The 21,212-nt window shown below is 44.9% G+C and overlaps 1 protein-coding gene across 3 annotated transcripts in view; it reads left to right on the top strand.

Moving 5' to 3' along the window:
• Positions 1–21,212, top strand: part of LOC124001461 (consortin-like) — a 39,171-nt gene that overhangs the window by 2,036 nt on the left and 15,923 nt on the right. For 2 of the 3 annotated variants that reach the window (XM_046308214.1, XM_046308213.1), the window contains exons 2-7: positions 2,051–2,141; positions 9,571–9,900; positions 12,185–12,435; positions 18,044–18,074; positions 20,150–20,236; positions 20,395–20,497. In XM_046308214.1, the coding sequence (XP_046164170.1) occupies positions 2,051–2,141; positions 9,571–9,900; positions 12,185–12,435; positions 18,044–18,074; positions 20,150–20,236; positions 20,395–20,497 (893 nt within the window). The remainder of the gene's footprint in view (positions 1–2,050; positions 2,142–9,570; positions 9,901–12,184; positions 12,436–18,043; positions 18,075–20,149; positions 20,237–20,394; positions 20,498–21,212) is intronic. The other variant, XM_046308215.1, reaches the window with a different exon arrangement.

Here is a 21,212-nt window from a genome sequence, read left to right as displayed (position 1 = left end):
GTCTCTTGGGGAATGACAACAGGCATTTACGAGGGGGCGTAGACTTCGGCTACCGACTTCAATTTACCTCGATAAAAAGGTTGTGTGCAGGAACAGGCAAAGTCCAAAATGAACAAAACGACACAACATGTTGTCATAAGATATGTACAAACTATTCCGAACTGTCTTTTTAATGCTGAAGAGTATTCTAAGTAGAGGTTGACCGATTAATTGGCATGACCTTTTTGGACGCCGATTACATTGTAATCTACGAGGAGACTGCGTGGCAGGCTGACCACCTGTTATGCAAGTGCAGCATCAAAAAGGACTTTGTGGCTGCAAGGAGTCAGGGTATATGCAACAGTTTGGGCCGCCTGGCTCGTTGCGAACTGTGTGAAGACCATTTCTTCCTAACAAAGACAGTAATTAATTTGACATAACATTGAAGGTTGTGCAATATAACATAATAACATAAATATTTAGACTGATGGATGCCATCTGTTCGATAAAATATATAACGGTTCCATATTTCACTGAAAGAATAAACGTTTTGTTTTCTAAATGATAGTTTCCGAATTTGACCTTAATAATGACCAAAGGCTCGTGTTTCTGTGTGTTATTATGTTATAATTAAGTCTATGATTTGATAGAGCAGACTGACTGAGTGATGGTAGGCAGCAGCAGGCTCATAAGCATTCATTCAAACAGCGCTTTCGTGCGTTTTGCCAGCAGCTCTTCGCAATGCTTGAAGCACAGCGCTATTTATGACTTCAAGCCTACCTATCAACTCCCAAGATTAGGCTGGCAATACTATAGTGCCCATAAGAACATCCAATAGTTATAGGTCTATGAAATACAAAATGGTATAGAGAAAAATAGTCCTGTAATTCCTATAATAACCTCAACCTAAAACTTCTTACCTGGGAATATTGAAGACTCATGTTAAAAGAAACCACCAGCTTTCATATGTTCTCATGTTCAGAGCAAGGAATTTAAATGTTAGCTTTTTTACATGGCACATATTGCACTTTTACTTCTCTAACACTTTGTTTTTTAATTATTTAAATCAAACAGAAATGTTTCATTATTTCAGACTAAATTTATTTTATTTATGTATTATATCAAGTTAAAATAAAAGTGTTCGTTGTTCATTCAGTATTGTTGTAATTGTCATTATTTTATATATATATATATATACATAAATAAATAAAAAATGTCAGATGAATCGCTATCACCGCTGAAAAATCCTAATCTGTCGACCTCTAATTCTCAGTGTTTTGAGATTTGGAAGAATGTGTTTGTTTACTCAGGAATTGCGTTAGACATGTTCTCTCTTTTCTATTCCCTTCCTTACACTGGTAATAACGCCTTGCCTTCTGATAGGCTAAGTGAAAGTTAAACCATATTGATTATGCCAATTGAATCCTCTCAGATTGTCATATGCGCGTAGGGGTCCATTTGGGATTGGGACATGACTATCTCTTGGATAGAACAGGGAATTAATTTTCTTTCTGCAATGCTCTGAACACACCCTATTCTAACCAACTCACATCTGTTCACCTCTGACCTTCTTCCCCTGTCTCCAATCTGATTGGTCAAGATCCAGACAGCGCTTAGCAACCCAGGGAGTTCTGACCAGCCCTTGTAAGGGCAGAATGAGTGTTTGTGTTATGTCTCCCTGAGTTTTAATGGAGCTTTCTACGAAGGAGATTATATTTGATACTTTTATACTTCCTATAAAAACATGTAGTACATTAGGAGGAAGTCTTTTCTCTTGTTTTAGGGGTCAAAAGATCAGATTTTAGGATTTTAGCTTGTTTTACTGCTGTAATGTGGTGAAACTTTAAACAAAATTGAACTGATGAGAGGAAGGCTTATAAACAGCCCAGTATCTCAGGACAGGCAAGGCAGTGGAAGAGTGAAAGCCTCTATTCTTTCTCTCACTACTCCCTCGTTCTTTCTCTCTTCCCCCCTCTCTCAAAGGGAATTAGAAACATATGTTTACATTGCCAAAGCAAGTGGAATAGACAAACAAAAGGGAAATAAACTCTCTCCCTCTCTCTCTCTCTAGTCAGTAGGAGGGCTGTTTATTGTAGGCGTGGCAAGGGGAGTGGCCGACCTTCATGCTGAGAGGTCACGGAGGAGGAGCCCCATGGATGAGGGTAAGGATGAGAAGGTGACAGGGAGAGGAAGGGGGGGACCTAGTCAGTTGTACAACTGAATGCCTTCAATTGAAATGAGTCTTCCGCATTTAACACCTCTGAATCAGAGAGATGCGGGGGGGGGCTCCCTTAATTGACATCCATGTCATCGGCACACGGGAAACAGTGGGTTAACTGCCTTGCTCAGGGGCTGAACAACATTTACATTTACATTTAAGTCATTTAGCAGACGCTCTTATCCAGAGCGAACAACATATGTTTTACCTTGTCAGCTCGGGGATTCCAGCCAGAAACCTTTCGGTTACTGGCCCAACGATCTAACCACTAGGCTACCTGCTGAGCCCATGGGTGAGTGCGGGAGGCAGGGAGAGAGAGAGGAGCTCTCTGGATAAGGTCTAGGAGAGGAGAGGGAGAGAGAGGAGCTCTTTGGATAAGGTCTAGCAGAGCAGAGGAGAGGGAGAGAGAGGAGCTCTCTGGATAAGGTCTAGCAGAGCAGAGGAGAGGGAGAGAGAGGAGCTCTCTGGATAAGGTCTAGGAGAGGAGAGGGAGAGAGAGGAGCTCTCTGGATAAGGTCTAGGAGAGGAGAGGGAGAGAGAGGAGCTCTCTGGATAAGGTCTAGGAGAGGAGAGAGAGGAGCTCTCTGGATAAGGTCTAGCAGAGGAGAGGGAGAGAGAGGAGCTCTTTGGATAAGGTCTAGCAGAGGAGAGGGAGAGAGAGGAGCTCTCTGGATAAGGTCTAGGAGAGGAGAGGCAGAAGAAGAGAGGAGCTCTCTGGATAAGGTCTAGGAGAGGAGAGGGAGAGAGAGGAGCTCTGCATAAGATCTAGGAGAGGAGAGGCAGAGAGAGAGAGAGCTGAAATATTGTCTTATGTCCCGATTCTTCACCCTTTTCTCCTGGTCATTTATTTAAAAGCATTGGGTTAGTGTGAACATTGGGTTAGTGTGAACATTGGGTTAGTGTGAACATTGGGTTAGTGTGAACATTGGGTTAGTGTGAACATTGGGTTAGTGTGAGCATTGGGTTAGTGTGAGCATTGGGTTAGTGTGAGCATTGGGTTAGTGTGAGCATTTGGGTTAGTGTTAGTGTGAGCATTGGGTTAGTGTGAGTGTGAGCATTGGGTTAGTGTTAGTGTGAGCATTGGGTTAGTGTTAGTGTGAGCATTGGGTTAGTGTTAGTGTGAGCATTGGGTTAGTGTTAGTGTGAGCATTGGGTTAGTGTGAGCATTGGGTTAGTGTGAGCATTGTGTTAGTGTGAGCATTGGGTTAGTGTGAGCATTGGGTTAGTGTGAGCATTGGGTTAGTGTTAGTGTGAGCATTGGGTTAGTGTGAGCATTGGGTTAGTGTGAGCATTGGGTTAGTGTTAGTGTGAGCATTGGGTTAGTGTGAGCATTGGGTTAGTGTGAGCATTGGGTTAGTGTTAGTGTGAGCATTGGGTTAGTGTGAGCATTGGGTTAGTGTGAGCATTGGGTTAGTGTTAGTGTGAGCATTGGGTTAGTGTGAGCATTGGGTTAGTGTGAGCATTGGGTTAGTGTGAGTGTGAGCATTGGGTTAGTGTTAGTGTGAGTATTGGGTTAGTGTTAGTGTGAGTATTGGGTTAGTGTTAGTGTGAGCATTGGGTTAGTGTTAGTGTGAGTATTGGGTTAGTGTTAGTGTGAGCATTGGATTAGTGTGAGCATTGGGTTAGTGTTAGTGTGAGCATTGGGTTAGTGTTAGTGTGAGCATTGGGTTAGTGTTAGTGTGAGCATTGGGTTAGTGTGAGCATTGGGTTAGTGTGAGCATTGGGTTAGTGTGAGCATTGGGTTAGTGTGAGTGTGAGCATTGGGTTAGTGTGAGCATTGGGTTAGTGTGAGCATTGGGTTAGTGTTAGTGTGAGTATTGGGTTAGTGTTAGTGTGAGCATTGGGTTAGTGTTAGTGTGAGCATTGGGTTAGTGTTAGTGTGAGCATTGGGTTAGTGTTAGTGTGAGCATTGGGTTAGTGTGAGCATTGGGTTAGTGTGGACATTGGGTTAGTGTTAGTGTGAGCATTGGGTTAGTGTGAGCATTGGGTTAGTGTGAGCATTGGGTTAGTGTGAGCATTGGGTTAGTGTGGACATTGGGTTAGTGTTAGTGTGAGCATTGGGTTAGTGTGAGCATTGGGTTAGTGTGAGCATTGGGTTAGTGTGAGCATTGGGTTAGTGTGAGCATTGGGTTAGTGTTAGTTGAGCATTGTTAGTGTGAGCATTGGGTTAGTGTTAGTGTGAGCATTGGGTTAGTGTTAGTGCGAGCATTGGGTTAGTGTTAGTGTGAGCATTGGGTTAGTGTGAGTGTGAGCATTGGGTTAGTGTGAGCATTGGGTTAGTGTGAGCATTGGGTTAGTGTGAGCATTGGGTTAGTGTGAGCATTGGGTTAGTGTGAGCATTGGGTTAGTGTGAGCATTGGGTTAGTGTTAGTGTGAGCATTGGGTTAGTGTTAGTGTGAGTATTGGGTTAGTGTGAGTATTGGGTTAGTGTGAGCATTGGGTTAGTGTTAGTGTGAGCATTGGGTTAGTGTTAGTGTGAGCATTGGATTAGTGTTAGTGTGAGCATTGGGTTAGTGTGAGCATTGGGTTAGTGTGAGCATTGGGTTAGTGTGAGCATTGGGTTAGTGTGAGCATTGGGTTAGTGTGAGCATTGGGTTAGTGTGAGCATTGGGTTAGTGTTAGTGTGAGCATTGGGTTAGTGTTAGTGTGAGCATTGGGTTAGTGTGAGCATTGGGTTAGTGTTAGTGTGAGCATTGGGTTAGTGTGAGTGTGAGCATTGGGTTAGTGTGAGCATTGGGTTAGTGTGAGCATTGGGTTAGTGTGAGCATTGGGTTAGTGTGAGCATTGTGTGAGCATTGGGTTAGTGTAGTGTGAGCATTGGGTTAGTGTTAGTGTGAGCATTGGGTTAGTGTTAGTGTGAGCATTGGGTTAGTGTTAGTGTGAGCATTGGGGTTGAGTGTGAGCATTGGGTTAGTGTGAGCATTGGGTTAGTGTGAGCATTGGGTTAGTGTGAGCATTGGGTTAGTGTGAGCATTGGGTTAGTGTGAGCATTGGGTTAGTGTTAGTGTGAGCATTGGGTTAGTGTTAGTGTGAGCATTGGGTTAGTGTTAGTGTGAGCATTGGGTTAGTGTGAGTGTGAGCATTGGGTTAGTGTGAGTGTGAGCATTGGGTTAGTGTGAGTGTGAGCATTGGGTTAGTGTGAGTGTGAGCATTGGGTTAGTGTGAGTGTGAGCATTGGGTTAGTGTGAGCATTGGGTTAGTGTGAGTGTGAGCATTGGGTTAGTGTGAGTGTGAGCATTGGGTTAGTGTGAGTGTGAGCATTGGGTTAGTGTGAGTGTGAGCATTGGGTTAGTGTGAGTGTGAGCATTGGGTTAGTGTGAGCATTGGGTTAGTGTGAGCATTGGGTTAGTGTGAGTGTGAGCATTGGGTTAGTGTGAACATTGGGTTAGTGTGAGTGTGAGCATTGGGTTAGTGTTAGTGTGAGCATTGGGTTAGTGTGAGCATTGGGTTAGTGTGAGTGTGAGCATTGGGTTAGTGTGAGTGTGAGCATTGGGTTAGTGTGAGCATTGGGTTAGTGTGAGTGTGAGCATTGGGTTAGTGTGAGTGTGAGCATTGGGTTAGTGTTAGTGTGAGCATTGGGTTAGTGTGAGTGTGAGCATTGGGTTAGTGTGAGTGTGAGCATTGGGTTAGTGTTAGTGTGAGCATTGGGTTAGTGTGAGTGTGAGCATTGGGTTAGTGTGAGTGTGAGCATTGGGTTAGTGTTAGTGTGAGCATTGGGTTAGTGTTAGTGTGAGTATTGGGTTAGTGTTAGTGTGAGCATTGGGTTAGTGTGAGCATTGGGTTAGTGTGAGTGTGAGCATTGGGTTAGTGTTAGTGTGAGCATTGGGTTAGTGTTAGTGTGAGCATTGGGTTAGTGTTAGTGTGAGCATTGGGTTAGTGTTAGTGTGAGCATTGGGTTAGTGTGAGCATTGGGTTAGTGTGAGCATTGGGTTAGTGTGAGCATTGGGTTAGTGTGAGCATTGGGTTAGTGTGAGCATTGGGTTAGTGTGAGCATTGGGTTAGTGTGAGCATTGGGTTAGTGTTAGTGTGAGCATTGGGTTAGTGTGAGTGTGAGCATTGGGTTAGTGTGAGCATTGGGTTAGTGTGAGTGTGAGCATTGGGTTAGTGTGAGTGTGAGCATTGGGTTAGTGTTAGTGTGAGCATTGGGTTAGTGTGAGTGTGAGCATTGGGTTAGTGTTAGTGTGAGCATTGGGTTAGTGTTAGTGTGAGCATTGGGTTAGTGTTAGTGTGAGCATTGGGTTAGTGTGAGCATTGGGTTAGTGTGAGTGTGAGCATTGGGTTAGTGTTAGTGTGAGCATTGGGTTAGTGTTAGTGTGAGCATTGGGTTAGTGTGAGCATTGGGTTAGTGTTAGTGTGAGCATTGGGTTAGTGTGAGTGTGAGCATTGGGTTAGTGTGAGTGTGAGCATTGGGTTAGTGTGAGTGTGAGCATTGGGTTAGTGTTAGTGTGAGCATTGGGTTAGTGTGAGCATTGGGTTAGTGTTAGTGTGAGCATTGGGTTAGTGTGAGTGTGAGCATTGGGTTAGTGTGAGTGTGAGCATTGGGTTAGTGTGAGTGTGAGCATTGGGTTAGTGTGAGCATTGGGTTAGTGTGAGCATTGGGTTAGTGTTAGTGTGAGCATTGGGTTAGTGTGAGCATTGGGTTAGTGTGAGCATTGGGTTAGTGTGAGCATTGGGTTAGTGTGAGCATTGGGTTAGTGTTAGTGTGAGCATTGGGTTAGTGTGAACATTGGGTTAGTGTTAGTGTGAGCATTGGGTTAGTGTGAGCATTGGGTTAGTGTTAGTGTGAGCATTGGGTTAGTGTGAGCATTGGGTTAGTGTGGACATTGGGTTAGTGTGAACATTGGGTTAGTGTTAGTGTGAGCATTGGGTTAGTGTGAGCATTTGGGTTAGTGTGAGCATTTGGGTTAGTGTGAGCATTGGGTTAGTGTGAGCATTGGGTTAGTGTGAGCATTGGGTTAGTGTTAGTGTGAGCATTGGGTTAGTGTTAGTGTGAGCATTGGGTTAGTGTGAGCATTGGGTTAGTGTTAGTGTGAGCATTGGGTTAGTGTTAGTGTGAGCATTGGGTTAGTGTTAGTGTGAGCATTGGGTTAGTGTTAGTGTGAGCATTGGGTTAGTGTTAGTGTGAGCATTGGGTTAGTGTTAGTGTGAGCATTGGGTTAGTGTTAGTGTGAGCATTGGGTTAGTGTGAGCATTGGGTTAGTGTGAGCATTGGGTTAGTGTGAGCATTGGGTTAGTGTTAGTGTGAGCATTGGGTTAGTGTGAGCATTGGGTTAGTGTGAGTGTGAGCATTGGGTTAGTGTTAGTGTGAGCATTGGGTTAGTGTTAGTGTGAGCATTGGGTTAGTGTGAGTGTGAGCATTGGGTTAGTGTGAGCATTGGGTTAGTGTGAGCATTGGGTTAGTGTTAGTGTGAGCATTGGGTTAGTGTGAGCATTGGGTTAGTGTGAGCATTTGGGTTAGTGTGAGCATTTGGGTTAGTGTGAGCATTGGGTTAGTGTGAGCATTGTAACAAAAGCAAATCAGACAGGGGTGGCAGGTGGTTAGAGCGTTGGGCCAGTAACCGAAAGGTTGCTAGATCGAATCCCCGAGTTGACAAGGTAAAAATCTGTCGTTCTGCCCCTGAACAAGGCAGTTAACCCACTGTTCCTAGGCCGCCATTATAAATAAGAATTTGTTCTGAACTGACTTGCCGAGTTAAAGAAAATAAAAACAAGTTAGTAATTATTCTGTGGATGATGTCAAAGATGCAGTCATCCTTCTGAACTGAGCTGCAGAATAGGAATGGAACTGGTCAGGGATCAGGCCAGTAGTGACTTTAAAATGGACAAAATGAGTGTGTATGTAAACTTACGACTTCAACTGTATATATATATATATTGAAAAGAATAATGTGCAAATATTGCACAAAACAGGTGTCCAAAGCTCTTAGAGTCTTACCCAAAGCTCTTAGAGTCTTACCCAAGGAGACTCTCAATAAGGTGTTTCTAACATGAATTGACTCTGGGGTGAATAATTATTATTGGTGTTCTTTTTAATGAATCTTAATTTGAGTTTTTTTTTTGACAAGAGTATTTTGTGTAGATTGTTGACAAAAAATACATGAAATTCCTTTTAATCCCACTTTTTGTAACACAATAAAATTAAGAAATCAATGGAGGTGTAGATTTTGTTTTTATAGGCACTGTATCTCAACTCCTAATATTGAGATAATGACACTGAATGGAGCTAATTACATTCATTGGAGCTAATTACATTCATTGGAGCTAATTACATTCATTGGAGCTAATTACATTCATTGGAGCTAATTACATTCACTGGAGCTAATTACATTCACTGGAGCTAATTACATTCACTGGAGCTAATTACATTCACTGGAGCTAATTACATTCATTGGAGCTAATTACATTCATTGGAGCTAATTACATTCATTGGAGCTAATTACATTCATTGGAGCTAATTACACTCACTGGAGTATCTGACATAGTCTTTGAAAAGGCTCCAGGTGAATACCAGTCGCAGAAAGTGTTGGAAAGCCTTCTTGACGACACATGGATGACCTTTTGTTTAACCAGCTAAACAGCTGCTTTTGGCAAATGTGTTTGGAGGGGGTTTCTGAGTTGCTAATTTGCCTGGGCGTGGCTCCCTGGGTCTCTGATTTGCCTGGGCGGGGTGCCTGGGTCTCTGATTTTGCGTGGGTCCCTGGGTCTCTGATTTGCCTGGGCGGGGTGCTTGGGTCTCTGATTTGCCTGGGCGTGGGTCCCTGGGTCTCTGATTTGCCTGGGAGGGGGTTTCTGGGTTGCTAATTTGCCTGGGTGCGGGTCCCTGGGTCTCTGAATTGCCTGGGCGGGGTGCCTGGGTCTCTTATTTGCCTGGGCGGGGTGCCTGAGTCTCTGATTTGACTGGGAGGGGGTTTCTGGGTTGCTAATTTGCCTGGGCGGGGGTCCCTGGGTCTCTGATTTGCCTGGGAGGGGGTTTCTGGGTTGCTAATTTGCCTGGGCGGGGGTCCCTGAGTCTCTGATTTGCCTGGGAGGGGGTTTCTGGGTTGCTAATTTGCCTGGGCGGGGGTCCCTGGGTCTCTGATTTGCCTGGGAGGGGGTTTCTGGGTTGCTAATTTGCCTGAGCGGGGGTCCCTGGGTCTCTGATTTGCCTGGGAGGGGGTTTCTGGGTTGCTAATTTGCCTGGGCGGGGGTCCCTGAGTCTCTGATTTGCCTGGGAGAGGGTTTCTGGGTTGCTAATTTGCCTGGGGGGGGGGGTCCCTGGGCAAGAAAAGGTGGAAGACCCTGTATTAGATCTACATGAGTGCCTCCAGAGTCGATTGGAATCTCCTTCTGTGTGTTATGACAACAACAGAACCTGTCTCTTTTTCTGGTTCCAGGTCAGTGCGAGAGGGCGGGACCAGTGGTGTCAGAGGGTCAGGAGGGCGTAGTGGACCTCCACTACAACCAATCGAACCCCTCGGAACCAATTCAGGTCTCCGCCCACCAAAACCAGAACTTGACACAAACTCAACTCGATGATGGTCAGAGGGTTGGATGTGACTCCATCGAACAAGACTCTTTAAATGCTAATAGGGATGAAGAGGAGGAGGAAGATGGTGATAGAAAGATGAAGGGAGAGGATGATGATGATGTGATAGTGGAAGAAGAGAAGGACAGCGTGACAGCACCCGACACTCCTATGACTGACTCCTCCTTCTCAGACACAGGTAACGCACACACCATGGTTGAAGGTCTGGGTTACTCAATCGTCTGGGCTTACGAGTGTGCGTGTGTCTGTGTATGTCTGTGTGTGCGTATGTGTCTTTGTATGTGTGCACTTACAGGGCCTTGCAAAAGTATTCATCCCCCTGGCATTTTTTCCCATTTTGTTTCATTTCAACGTGTAATTTAAATGTATTTTAATTTTGGATTTCATGTAATGGACATACACAAAATAGTCCAAATTGGCGAAGTGAAATTAAAGACATAACGTGTTTCAAACGGAGCACCATTAATTCCATTATTAAAAAATGGAAAGAGTATGGCACCACAACAAACCTGCCAAGAGAAAGCCTCCCACCAAAACTCCCAGACCAGGCAAGGAGGGCATTAATCAGAGAGGCAACAAAGAGACCAAAGATAACCCTGAAGGAGCTGCAAAGCTCCACAGCGGAGATTGGAGTATCTGTCCATAGGACCACTTTAAGCCGTACACTCCACAGAGCTGGGCTTTACAGAAGAGTGGCCATAAAAAAGCCATAGCTTAAAGAAAAAATAAGCAACCATGTTTGGTGTTTGCCAAAAGGCATGTGGGGGGCTCCCCAAACATATGGAAGAAGGTCCTCTGGTCAGATGAGATGAAAATGTAGATTTTTTGTCCAAGGAATATGCTATGTCTTGCGCAAACCCAACACCTCACATCACCCCGAGAACACCATCCCCACAATGAAGCATGGTGGTGGAAGCATGCTCCGGGGATGTTTTTCAGGGACTGAGACACTAGACAGAATTGAAGGAATGATGGATGGCGCTAAATACAGGGGAATTCTTGAGGTACACCTGTTTGTCTTCCAGAGATTTGAGACTGGGACGGAGGTTCACCTTCCAGCAGGACAACCCTAAGCATACTGCTAAAGCAACATTCAAGTGGTTTAAGGGAAAACATTTAAATGTGTTGGAATGGCCTAATCAAAGTCCAAACCTCAATCCAATTGAGGATCTGTGGTATGACTTAAAGATTGCTGTACACCAGCGGAACCCATCCAACTTAAAGAAGCTGGAGCAGTTTTGCCTTGAAGAATGGACACAATCCCAGTGGCTAGATGTGCTTATAGAGATGTGCTTATAGAGACATACCCCAAGACACTTGCATCTGTAATTGCTGCAAAATGTGTCTCTACAAAGTTTTGACTTTGGGGTGCTGAATAGTTATGCACGCTCAAGTTTTCTGTTTTTTTGTCTTATTTCTTGTTTGTATCACAAGAAAAAATATTTTGCATCTTCAAAGTGGTAGGCATGTTGTGTAAATCAAATGATACAACCCCCCCCTCCCCCAAAAAAGTGTAATTCCAGGTTGCAAGGCAACAAAATAGGAGAAATTCCGAGGGGGGTGAATACTTTCGCAAGCCACTGAACGCTAACCCTGTTAATCGGTCAGCAGATCAGATTTGTGGCATACAGCCCGGGTCACACAGTGATGTCAGAGCAACCACATCAGCTACAGCCAGAGAGATGGAGAGGTAAAGGAGAGTGGTACAGCAAGGAGCAGGACAGAAGGAGAAGAGGAGGTAGATCGATAGGGGGAGATTTTAATAGAAGTCAGGGAAAAGAAGGGAAGATGTAGGGAGTCAGTGGAGAGGTAAAGTGATTGAGAGGAGCCTGATGATCTGTGGTGCCTGTCCCATAACACACAATGTCTGGGCAAGACGTGAGTAACTATCAGTTGCCACTGGGTGTTGCCTATTGTGTTGTTTTTCCATTGTGATGTCATTGTAGCCAAATGTGCTAGCCTGTGATGTGAGCTCTGTGTGTCATTGTGCTAGCCTTTGTCCATCCCTTGTTTTAGCCTTTAGTCTGGCTAACAACGAGGCTCACTGTTGTGTGTGTGTGGGCATGTCGGTTTAAGTACTCAATGGTGCATTATACTATGAATGTTATGTCGCTACCAACCAAATTCATTTCCCACCATGTGATAAAAAGGACTTGGGATTGTTCAAACGGGCTGTATGGTTTCCACAGAACAGAATCACAAAGAGAAAAGTACATAGCGAGAGTGTGTGTAATCGCTCCTCAGTAGGTAGAGATTCTGCCCAGTTTTCACTGGCTCTCACTGTCTGACATTTATAACAGGGTTGCTTTGATGTTTGATCTCTCTCTCTCTCTGTCTCTCTCTCTGTCTCCTCACCCCTCTCTCTCTCTCTCTCTTTCTCTTTCTCTTTCTCTCTCTTTCTTTCTCTTTTTTTTTTTGTCTTCTCCATCCTCAATTCTCTCCCTCTCACATTCTCTCTTTAGGCAGTTTGGTAGAGCTCCACCCTTCTGTGTCTCCAGAGACTACATGTCCCATCAGCCCCGTAGCAGGTTGTCCAGACGAACCCTCCTACAGTAACCCTGAAGGAAAGACGCACACCTCCAACACAGAACCTACTACCACCTCCACCACAGAGCCTACAGGACCAACCTCCACCACAGAGCCTAGCACTGCCTCCCTAGAGGAGCTAGGGGAACGTAAAGATCACTCCTACCTTCCTCAGTCCCTCCATCAGGTGTGTGCCCGTCCCTCTCCATTCTATATATTGTATTTCTACCTGCCTGCGCTGTTCTCAAGTCAACATTTATCTGGCTGCCTGGTGTAGGTGTGATTCCCTCTGTGGTTAGCTGTAATTACTCACTATATATGCAAAAGTATGTGGACAACCCAGAACATGAGAACATATGAAAGCTGGTGGTTCCTTTTAACATGAGTCTTCAATATTCCCAGGTAAGAAGTTTTCAGTTGTAGTTATTATAGGACTATTTCTCTCTATACCATTTGTATTTCATATACCTTTGACTATTGGATGTTCTTATAGGCACTTTAGTATTGCCAGTGTAACAGTATAGCTTCCGTCCCTCTCCTCACCGCTACCTGGGCTCGAACCAGGAACACATCGACAACAGCTACCCTCGAAGATTCATTACCCATCGCTCCACAAAAGCCGCGGCCCTTGCATGGGAAAGGGGAACAACTACTCCAAGTCTCAGAGCGAGTGACGTTTGAAACTCTATTAGCGCGCACCCCGAGCTGCTGGCAAACGCACGAAAGTGCTGTTTGAATGAATGCTTACGAGCCTGCTGCTGCCTACCATCGCTCAGTCAGACTGCTCTATCAAATAACATAATAACACACAGAAATACGAGCCATAGGTCATTAATATGGTCGAATCCGGAAACTATCATCTCGAAAACAAAACGTTTATTCTTTCAGTGAAATACGGAACCGTTCTGTATTTTATATAGCGGGTGGCATCCATCAGTCTAAATATTCCTGTTACATTGTACAACCTTCAATGTTATGTCATAATTACCTAAAATTCTGGCAAATTAGTTTGCAGCGAGCAAAGTTTAATATTGCCCGCTAACATGAATTTATTTAAACTAAATATGCAGGTTTAAAAATATATACTTCTGTGTATTGATTTGAAGAAAGGCATTGGTGTTTATGGTTAGGTACATTCGTGCAACGATTATGCGCTTTTGAAAATCCCCCGTTTGGCAAACTAGGCTGTCTTTGTTAGGAAGAAATAGTCTTCACAGTTCGCCATGAGCCAGGCGGCCCAAACTGCTGCATATTCCCTGACTCTGTTGCACAGAATGCAAGAGAAGTGGCACAATTTATTTACCTAGTTAAAAGAAATTCATGTTAGCAGGCAATATTAATAATAATAATATAATATATGCCATTTAGCAGACGCTTTTATCCAAAGCGACTTACAGTCATGTGTGCATACATTCTACGTATGGGTGGTCCCGGGAATCGAACCCACTACCCTGGCGTTACAAGCACCATGCTCTACCAACTGAGCTACAGCCGCTAGGCCTGGCTGGCCAACTGCCAGCCAGGCATAATCGCCCAACATCAGAGCCCCGACCTCACTAATGCTCTTGTGACTGAATGGAAGTCCCTGCAGCAATGTTCCAACATCTAATGGAAAACCTTCTCAAAAGAGTGGAGGCTGTTATAGCAGCAAAGGAGGGACCAACTCCATATTAAAGCCCATGATGTTGGAATGAGATGTTTGACAAGCAGGTGTCTAGAAGAAAAAGAAAAGCACACCTACCAAGACGAGGTGCTGGCTAGCGGAGTAGAAACTTGAAAATAAAAGAGCCGCACACTCTAGGAGCTCAGATGCAAAAATGTAATAAACACTGCGGGATGACTTGTTTATATAGTGTCAAAAGACACAGGTGTCTGTAATCATGGCCAGGAGTGGCCTAATATCGTTGGTTAATAATCAAATATTAAAATGTCCTACAAAGAACAGCATACAAACAAATGGATAGCATACGATCATAGATTAGTGACAAGCAGGTGTCCACATACTTTTGGTCATGTAGTGTATTTACTAGACTGACTGAACACACACCACACACACACACATTACAGTGTGTGTGAGTGTGGTATAATCCCTGTCATTATGATACACACAGAGCTCTGGGTGAAGTGAAGTGAAAATGTGTTGTCTATTCCCTCCTCCACCAGTAGGGGCACTGCTGTCATTTCTGATCAGCACCTCTCTGCATCTGTCTACTCCAATGATGTAAATACATCATTGGTCTACTCCCTCCCTCCTCCCAACACTTTCAACTGTCTCCTGGGGGCGCGTTCAGGTGGGTTCAGCGTTACAGAATGTTAAGATATAAATGTATTGTTGAGAATAGACATGGCCCAAATGGAACCCTGGACCCTAGCACAGACTGTGAGGATTTGACCGGTGCATTCAATATGGTAATCGCTCCACCTTGCCCTCTGATAGGTTAGGTGAAAGTTTCACCATATTGATTATGGCAATCAAATCCTCTCAGATCTTCACATTCGCATAGGGCAGTGGTTCCTAATATGAAAATGGTGTCACGGGAGAATTTCAAAAATCCTGACAAAAATAAAATACAAAACAAATGATTTACTGTATATTATAATATTGTCTTTGTATCTCAAAATCATGTGGTTAACCTTAAAAATGTAAATGATTCAAATCTAAATGGTAATATTCAACCAGATCATGGAAAGAGACTACACTGTACCTGTGAATCGGTTGGACCCGCTACACTATGAAACCACACAATATTGCAGAGATTTTGATATTACCAGCCGCAATTTATATGGTGAAAGCCACGTGTGGGAGGGAAGAGGCACAGAAACTCACATCAATACATTTCTCAAATAACAGTGTTTAATGAAGAATTCATGCTATTGCTAGCAATCAACAGGAAACTCTTAATAACTCAAACTGCCATATGGAAGCATTGTATGGCACAACGAGAGCAACTGGCGCCAAACGAGCTGAGCAGAGAACTCTGACTACATCAAACCACATCTACTGCGCACGCCTGTTCACAACACTCTGTGGAGATATGGGATCAGAACAGGACAATGTTGTATTTCACACCGAAGCTTGGTGGTTAACGATGGGGAGTGGTGGAAAGATGTTTTTCATAAAGAGAGGAACTCTTATAGTTCACAATGGAGGTAAAAAAACACTTGGTTGACTTTCTGTGTAATGAAATTTATCAGACACATTTTAGAAACTGAACAAACTGAATGCAAGCATGCAGGGGAAATACAAGGGGAATACAGGGTAATACAGGGGAATACAGGGGAATACAGGGGAATGCAGGGGAAATACAGGGGAATACAGGGGAAATACAAGGGGAAATACAAGGGAAATACAGGGGAAATACAGGGGAATGCAGGGGAAATACAGGGGTAATACAGGGGTAATACAGGGGTAATACAGGGGAAATACAGGGGAAATACAGGGTAATACAGGGGAATGCAGGGGAAATACAGGGGAATACAGGGGAATGCAGGGGAAATACAAGGGGAATACAGGGGAATGCAGGGGAAATACAGGGTAATGCAGGGGAAATATAGGGTAATACAGGGGTAATATAGGGTAATACAGGGGTAATACAGGGAAATACAGGGGAAATACAGGGGAAATACAGGGGAAATGCAGGGTAATACAGGGGAAATATAGGGTAATACAGGGGTAATACAGGGGTAATACAGGGGAAATACAAGGGAAAATACAGGGTAATATAGGGGTAATACAGGGTAATACAGGGGAAATACAAGGGGAAATACAAGGGGAAATACAGGGTAATACAGGGGAAATACAGGGGTAATACAGGGTAATGCAGGGGAAATACAGGGGATATACAGGGTAATGCAGGGGAAATACAGGGTAATGCAGGGGAAATACAGGGTAATGCAGGGGAAATACAGGGTAATGCAGGGGTAATACAGGGGAATACAGGGTAATACAGGGAATACAGGGGAATACAGGGGTAATACAGGGGAATTACAGGGTAATACAGGGGAAATACAGGGGAAATACAGGGGAAATACAGGGGAATACAGGGGTAATACAGGGGAATTACAGGGTAATACAGGGGGAATACAGGGGAAATACAGGGGTAATACAGGGGGAATACAGGGGAAATACAGGGTAATATAGGGGAATGCAGGGGAAATAAAAAACATTCTCCAGATGAGTGACTGATCCAGAGGAAAGTATGTTTGTAACAGAAAACAGCATCAGGAAGTGTCCCACACGAGTGATGACCGCTCACATCCAACACTTGGAAGAGCACTTTGGGACCTACTTTCCAATCCATTTGACTATGATCCTTGCTCAGTTGACATTCCGGTTAGTGAAATCAAACTCGGAAATCTCTGACTTCAGTGCGTTCAAGACAACCAGAAATACTGTTAGAATGTTTTGCAATTGACTGTCATAGTTCCTATTTTTAAAAATGTAAAAAGTAAAAAAGTAAACATTGGCTGTTAATTACATTATTTTCACATGGTTGGAGTCGCAAGAATTTTCAGATATCAAAATTGGGTCAAAAAGGTTTGGGAAGCCCTGTAGGGTCAAGGGGTCAATTTGGGATTGGGACATGACATGACATCTGTTGGATAGAACAGGGAATCATGTCAGCTTTATTCATTTTCTTTCTGCAATGCTCTGAACACAGCCCTATGCTAACCAACTCACATCTGTTCACCTCTGACCTTCTTCCCCTGTCTCCAATCTGATTGGTCGAGATCCAGACAGTTTTTAGCAACCCAGGGAGTTCTGACCAGCCCTTGTAAGGGCAGAATGAGTGTTTGTGTTATGTCTCCCTGAGTTTTAATGGAGCTTTCTACGAAGGAGATTATATTTGATACTTTTATACTTCCTATAAAAACATGTAGTACATTAGGAGGAAGTATTTTCTCTTGTTTTTTTTGTCAAAGCCTCTTATTTCTCTCACTGTTCCCTCATTCTCTCTCTCTCCCCTGAGCTCTCTCTCACTCTCTCCCTTTCTCTCTCTCTCTCTCTCTCACGCACATGTAGGCCTACGCACCACAAGCAAGCAAAATGAGCAATTCATATTTATATAAATGTTTTATTACTTGCAACAAAGAAGAGGGAGAAAGAGTGAGTGTGAGAGAGGTCAGTGGGTTGTTACCGCCTCTCACTTGATTAGAAATGCGAGCGCTCATGCCCTCTTTCTCACACACACACTCACTCTCTCTCTCTCTCTCTCTCTCTCTCTCTCTCTCTCTCTCTCTCTCTCTCTCTCTCTCTCTCTCTCTCTCTCTCTCTCTCTCCACTTCAGTCAGCAGGAGAACAATAACAGTCACTAGAGAGGTAGAGTCTGACACACCACTGCTGCTTTATCAGCCTGTGGAGCTCGCCTCACCTCCTAGCTACAGGTGGATAAGGGGAACTTTGTAAACTACAAATGCAACTGTGATCAAGAAGGATTTTAAAGACTTTCCAGCTATTTCCTGCATTTTCCACTGTGTCCATGGAGATGAGCAGTGTTTCTCTTGCTTACCCGACAGTGTTTGTGTGTGTTTACCTTCTTTAATGCCTCTTAGGGAGGCTGTTTACGTGTTTTTGTCTCAGGGTTAAAGTCATACTAAATGTAATTGAATCATTATTCTGTATTAGGCTATATACATAGTTTAACTTTTTGATAGTGCAGTTGATGGTAATACAGTATGTATTTGTCTATTCCTGGGTGGAATACACTTAGTTGCTCTGGGTGACTAGAATTGAAAAGCAGTGTCTAAATGAATATACTTGTTAACCTTTAACCCCTCTGTCTCCCTCTCTGCAGATAGCTGAGGCCTTTGTCCTCCAGGAAGATTGTATCCTTATCACTTGTGTGTGTGCTTGTTTGACCGTGTGTGAGAGCGTATGTGTGTGTATGACGTGTGTGTTATGCCCTCTAGGTCTATGAAGAGTGTATCCTTATCAGTCAGCTCATATCTCTGTCTCTCTCTAGTAAATGACAGGGTTCTCTGGTTCATTCCAACTCTCAGGCTGTGCTGTGTTCCAGTTTAAACCTACCACAGGGTTCAAGCCTCTTATCGTTGTGCTCTTTCTTTTGGTCAGACAGGAACACTAGATGTTTTCTTTGCAGGGGCTTTCTACAGCAAAGCTCTGGGCTTATACAGAGTGCCTCAGTGCCTCAGTGCCTCAGTGCCTCAGTGCAGGCAGGCAGGCAGGCAGGCAGGCAGGACAGGCAGGCAGGCAGGCAGGCAGACAGGCAGGCAGGCAGGAGGCAGAGGCAGGAGGCAGGAGGCAGGCAGGCAGGAGGCAGGCAGGCAGGCAGGACAGGCAGGCAGGCAGGACAGACAGGCAGGAGGCAGGCAGGCAGGCAGGCAGCAGGCAGGCAGGCAGGCAGGCAGGAGGCAGGAGGCAGGCAGGAGGCAGGCAGGCAGGAGGCAGGCAGGCAGGAGGCAGGCAGACAGGCAGGCAGGCAGGCAGGCAGGCAGGCAGGAGGCAGGCAGGACAGACAGGACAGGACAGGACAGGCACAGGACAGGAGGCAGGCAGGAGGCAGACAGGCAGGCAGGACAGGACAGGCAGGCAGGCAGGAGGCAGGACAGAGGCAGGACAGAGGCAGACAGGCAGGACAGAGGCAGGCAGGCAGAGGCAGGCAGGCAGGAGGCAGGCAGGCAGGCAGGCAGGCAGGCAGGCACAGGAGGCAGGACAGACAGACAGGAGGCAGAGGCAGGAGGCCAGGAGGCAGAGGCCAGACCAGACCAGACCAGACCAGGCAGGCAGGTAATATATGGAGGCAGGCAGGCAGTACACAGGCAGGCAGGCAGGCAGGTAGGACAGAGGCAGGCAGGCATTCAGGCCAACTGGAGACATGATGGACTGCTCTATGTAGGACAAATTCAGAACCAACTGGAGACATACATAGTTATGTTCCTATCACCCATACAAAGCTATTGGTTCAGAAGGAGAGAAATAAAATATGTTTACAAGTTTGTAATCTGTACCTTTCCTCGACACGCAGCCCATGGAGTGTAGTGCAACTGGGGAACGCACTCATTCAAGCACACACACACAGCTACGATCCCTTATTGATGTCAGTGTAGATGAAGGGGAGGAAACAGGTTAAAGAAAGATGTTTAAGCATTGAGACAGGTGTTGTGCGTGTGCCATTCAGAGGGTGAACCAGCAGGACAAAATATTTACGTGTCTTTGAACAGGGTATGGTAGTTGGTGCCAGGAGCACCAGTTTGTGTCAAGAACTACAACGCTGCTGGGTTTTTCATGTTCAACAGTTTCCCATGTCTATCAAGAATGGTCCACCACCCAAAGGACATCCAGCCAACTTGACACAACTGTGGAAAGCATTGGAGTCAACATGGGCCAGCATCCCTGTGTTCCTAATGTTTTGTACACTCAGTATATCTACCATTTTAAGGTGATTCATTGTTGTTAGCCTCCTATCTTGATATCTCTTAGTGCTTGGTGAGTGCTGTGTGTTTGTTGCTGCTAATCTCTTTATATTCTGTGGGGACATTCTCTATCTACTCTCTCTCCTGAAAGCCCCACCCTCCCTCTATCTTTCCATCTCTTTAGCTCTGCAAACTCTTTTTCCTCCCCTTAATTCTAAATGTGCACTCGTTCCCTCCCCTTCATGGATTTAAAAGCCTTGTAGAGGTCCCTTGTCTAGCGTTTAAAAGACTTGTAGAGGTCCCCTGTCTAGCGTTTTAAAAGCCCTGTCTGGTTTGTGTGGTTGACTCAAGTGGTTTGTTTGTCTCATTGTTATTTTGTAGGTCCCCTCCACCCTCACACAAGATACACCTACTCTTCATTCACTCATCATCTCATTTGTATTACAAAACAATGACTGAATTATGTAGGCAGATTAGTCATATTGTGTGTGTGTGTGTATGTGTTTCCTTAACCCTGTGTTGACCAGATGAGCGAGCAGTGTGCTGTGTTCAGCTGGAGAGACTCTACCACCAGAGACGACTACACAACCTGACAACACTGCAGGAACAGTGGGGTATCTCTCTCTCTCTCTCTCTCACTCACTCACAGAGCCAATTGAAGTCTCATAATGTATAATTACCTCACCTTCTCTCCCTCCCCTTACTTTCTTGGTGTGTTTATGCTGTGTCATTATTCCTTCCTCCCTCTAACCTCTGACCTTTGTTCTTCCAGAGAGGAGGTGTAGGTCAGACGGTCAGGGAGTGAGGAACAATAACACCAACCTGGCTGCACAGCAACTGGACAGACTCGCATACATCTGCAAAACACGCCAACGGTTTGTGTAAAGTGTGTCTTTAGATGTGGTCCTTTACCGCTCAGTACAGGTAAATGTTGTCCTATAACAAGGAAGACCACCGTACACATGTAATATTTAATGGGAAACCTTGAGAAGCAGGTAAAGGGATGTACATCGACACACCTGTGCTCTCCCAGGTAGTTACCGTGGTGATGGGTTAAACATATGGCTCTTTGGTGTTGCTGCACTTTCAGTCATTTGAGTTGCAGCACTGCTAGAGTTTGACACGATGAACATTCCCTGGTAGCCTTGGCTACTCAGAGACCTTTCTTCAATCATAGAGGAGGAAAGTCACAGTACTAACTGACTTTATCTCTCTCTCCCCATCTCTCTCTCTCTCTCTCTCTCTCTCTCTCTCTCTCTCTCTCTCTCTCTCTGTCTCTCTCTCTGTCACTCTCTCCCCCATCTCTCTCTCTCCCTTCTCTCATCTCTCTCTCTCCTTCTCTCATCTCACTCACTCACTCACTCACTCACTCACTCTCACTCACTCACTCACTCACTCACTCACTCACTCACTCACTCACTCACTCTCCCCCACTCCCTTCTCTCATCTCACTCTCTCTCTCTCTCTCTCTCTCTCTCTCTCTCTCTCTCTCCCATCTCTCTCTCTCTCTCTCTCTCTCTCTCTCTCTCTCTCTCTCTCTCTCTCTCTCTCTCTCCCTTCTCTCTCACCTTCTCCCCATCTCTCTCTCTC

Source organism: Oncorhynchus gorbuscha, linkage group LG17, assembly GCF_021184085.1.
Source record: "Oncorhynchus gorbuscha isolate QuinsamMale2020 ecotype Even-year linkage group LG17, OgorEven_v1.0, whole genome shotgun sequence".
Classification (NCBI taxonomy): Eukaryota; Metazoa; Chordata; class Actinopteri; order Salmoniformes; family Salmonidae; genus Oncorhynchus; species Oncorhynchus gorbuscha.
This window is presented reverse-complemented; position numbering and strand designations above follow the sequence as displayed.